At 37.6% G+C, this 3275-nt stretch overlaps 1 protein-coding gene across 1 annotated transcript; it reads left to right on the forward strand.

Moving 5' to 3' along the window:
• The first annotated feature begins 270 nt into the window (after window positions 1-270).
• Window positions 271-1635, forward strand: LOC126721221 (uncharacterized). The gene is made up of 3 exons (XM_050424272.1): window positions 271-438; window positions 493-1367; window positions 1443-1635. Exons 1-3 carry the CDS (start codon window positions 271-273, stop codon window positions 1633-1635), a joined length of 1236 nt encoding a protein of 411 aa, XP_050280229.1.
• Window positions 1636-3275: the final 1640 nt, after the last annotated feature.

Here is a 3275-nt window from a genome sequence, read left to right on the forward strand (position 1 = left end):
TTTGCATTCTTCTTCCCTACTCTTTTAGCTATCATTTTACTGCTATGTTTTGATGAATATGGCTTAGAGTAGTTATATTGTTTATCCACTCGCATTTACTTTATTTCGTACTTAGTTTAAGTTAGAATAAAATTAACCGAGCCGTAATTTTAATTTGGAAGTCTAAACAGCTCTTGTATTTTCATACATTTTTGAACTTTCAATTGGTATCAGAGCAAGTACACTTGTTGTGGTTTCATTACCTAAGTGTGATCCTAGACCCTTTTTGAGATGGATCAATCTCAATCGCTCAATGCTCCTCCATACTTTAATGGAAGCAATTACGCTTTTTGGAAAGTCCGTATGAGGGCATTTCTATGTTCTATTATTGATAGTGTTTGGGACGTTGTCAAGATAGGATGGACTAGGCCAGAGGCCGCCAAATCCACATGGGATAAGGTAGCCCTTGCAGCAGCTAATGCTAATAGCAAGGCTTTAAATGCTATTTTCTAGGGTGTTTCCCTTGACGAATTTCATAGGATCTCTCATGTTACAATTGCTAAGGAGGTGTGGAAAATCTTGGAGACAACCTATGAAGGCACCAAGAAGGTGAACGACACCAAGTTGCAAATGCTTACCACACATTTCAAAGAGCTGAAGATGAGTGAAGATGAGTCATTCGACTCATTTTATGGGAAGCTAAATGAAGTTGTGATTGAGAAATTCAACTTGGGGGAAAAGACGGAGGACTCCAAGATTGTGAGGAAGATTCTACGATCACTGCTAGAGAGCTTCCGTACAAAGGTTACTGCCATCGAAGAGAGCAAAGACCTTGATGAGATTAAAGTTCAAGAACTCATCGGTTCTCTTCAAACCTATAAGCTCTCTCTGTCATCTCAAAGGAAGAGCAAATATCTTGCTCTCAAGACAATCAATGAGAGATTGGAAGCTCAAGACTCCTCGGATGAGGATGAGGTTGAAAAGGATGTGGCGTACCTTCCTAAGAACTTTCGCAAGTTCTTAAAGTTCAAGAAAGATGGAAAGTCTTTTGAGAAAGGCAAATTCTCAAAGTTCAAGAAGGACAAGAAAGACTTCAAGAAGAAGGATTCAAGAGATTTCTCACCGTCTAAAATGGTCATGTGTTTTGAGTGCAAAGGACAAGGGCATGTGAAGAAAGAATGCCCCACGTATTTGAAAGCAAAGGGTAAACTATTTACAACTACCCTTAGTGACTCAGATGGTTCAAATTCTAACTCGGAAGAAAGCTGTGATGGAGAAGGAAATTACTCCGCATTTATGGCCATTGCACCCGTGGACTCATCGGAAGATTTGAACCTTCTAGTGGAAGAACTTGGTGAGCACACCGAAGAAAAGTCTATGGGAATTGGGTAAGAATCCGATGAAGAAGATGAAGGAATCAAGGGATTACAAGAATCCTATAACTCTTTTCTTGAGAAGACCAGAGAGTATGCTAGAATGGCTAAAGCAGCCATCAGGAAAATGAAGAGAGCTAAGCAAGACTACAAGAGCATACTCATAAGGTACAAAGAAACGAAGTGTGAAGTTGAGGCGATGAATGGAGAACTAACCAAAGCTTACTCTAAGATCAAGTTTCTGGAGCTTGAAGTGATTCAAGCTAATGCAAAAGTGGAGTGAGTTGCCTCCAAGAAACTTGACAAAGTGCTTGCATACCAAAAGCCATTTTCAGACAAAAGTGGCTTCAGATATGCTGGAGAGAGTAGTTCAAGCGCCAATGTGTCCAAGAAGATGAAATTTATTAAAACTAAGGAACCAATGGTAGCGACTCCAAGTGTTGAGAATGTAAAGGTGGAGAAGAAGCCAAATGGAACTGCTCAAAAGGTTTTCACAAAACCTCAAACTCCATTTGTGGCCAAACCGAAGGCTAAAGAGAAGTCTCTTCCAAAGTCTCAAAGAGGTCCTCAAGTTCAACACTTCTGCCACCATTGTGGAGATCGGGGACACACAAGACGTAACTGTTATAAACTTCACGCATTGAAGAAAGCAGATACTCAAAGGCCAAGAGGACAAGGAAAGGGGAATTGGAACACCAAGCAGTCAAAAGGGCGAGAAGCTGATTCCGGTTTGGTGATGTGATAAAGATAATTGATACCATCACTTCTTGTTTGGAAAGCTTCAGCCAAAGGTTTGAGAATCACAGCTCTAGTACCCAATCCTCTAGGGATATCACCCCAAACGCACGTGCCGTGTGGGTGAAGAAGGGTACACATGCATAAGTATTAGACCATGTCCATGCATCAATTCTTCCAATATGTTGTGACTTTGGTTGGTTGTGTGCTTATGTATTTCATTTTAGCATGTTTCTTTTCAAGTTTGTTGTGTACTTGATGTTTTTGTTGATCTTACTTTACATGTTCTATTTTTTAGTGTGTTGAAAAATTCAAAAACCCATAAAAATTGAAATATCTCTAAAAAGTTTGATCGCTTGTGTTGTGTATATCACATGTGAGTTTGGCCTAGTACCTTCGTACTAATGGCATAGTGCATTTACGAGATTAGCTTGTTTTGTATGCACATCTATCTTTGTGAGAAAAATCTTGAAATTTATGTGTGACTGTTGTAAATCGATCTTTAAGCTTGTCATGAATGATTGGTCAATAGTCTTAATGGTTTTGATACATGCATAGATTTGTGCTTATATATTTTTCCACACTTTTTATGTTTTTGCTTTATAGCTCAACAAATGTCAAATCTCAAAAAAAGATAATGAGCTACAAATGCCGTCGCACATACTAGAATTTGATTAGGAAAAAGGGAAAACGGCTTGTATTGAAATGTATGACGCCTAAAAAGCCAATGGCTTACTCTTAGAATTGAAATATCAAAAATTTCAGGCATCGATCTCAAAATGAGATGTATTGTTCAAAAATGATCAAATGTTATGAATTGTAAAGAAGCCAAATGAAAAGCTTCAAATATATGTAATCATTTTCTTGTGGGAGGTCATATATGCTCATTTCTATAATTGAGATAGACCACTTGATTTAATACTAGTTGTGTATGACTTGATTGAATTGATCATTGAAGCTTCACTCTAGACTAAGGGTTATTCCACATTTGATACTCACACACAACACACAAGACTTTGTTCAATAAATGCCTATTTCATTTATGTGATTGTACATGTTCAAATATGATGTGTATGCTCAATTGCTTGTCAATCAAACCCAAAAAGATTTTTGAGTATTTTATATGTTTTTGAAAGTGATTTTATGCTTTCGTGTTTTGAGTTTTTGTTCAAATTGCATTTTTCATGT

Source organism: Quercus robur, chromosome 4 (assembly GCF_932294415.1).
Source record: "Quercus robur chromosome 4, dhQueRobu3.1, whole genome shotgun sequence".
In the NCBI taxonomy this organism is placed as follows: Eukaryota; Viridiplantae; Streptophyta; class Magnoliopsida; order Fagales; family Fagaceae; genus Quercus; species Quercus robur.

Excerpts from the sequence above, each read along its gene's own strand:
- LOC126721221 (XM_050424272.1), top strand. The coding sequence starts at position 271 with ATGGATCAATCTCAATCGCTCAATGCTCCTCCATACTTTAATGGAAGC. Across the intron at positions 439-492 it reads CCAAATCCACATGGGATAAG|GGTGTTTCCCTTGACGAATT; the intron begins GTAGCCCTTGCA and ends GCTATTTTCTAG. Across the intron at positions 1,368-1,442 it reads GAAAAGTCTATGGGAATTGG|AGAGTATGCTAGAATGGCTA; the intron begins GTAAGAATCCGA and ends TGAGAAGACCAG.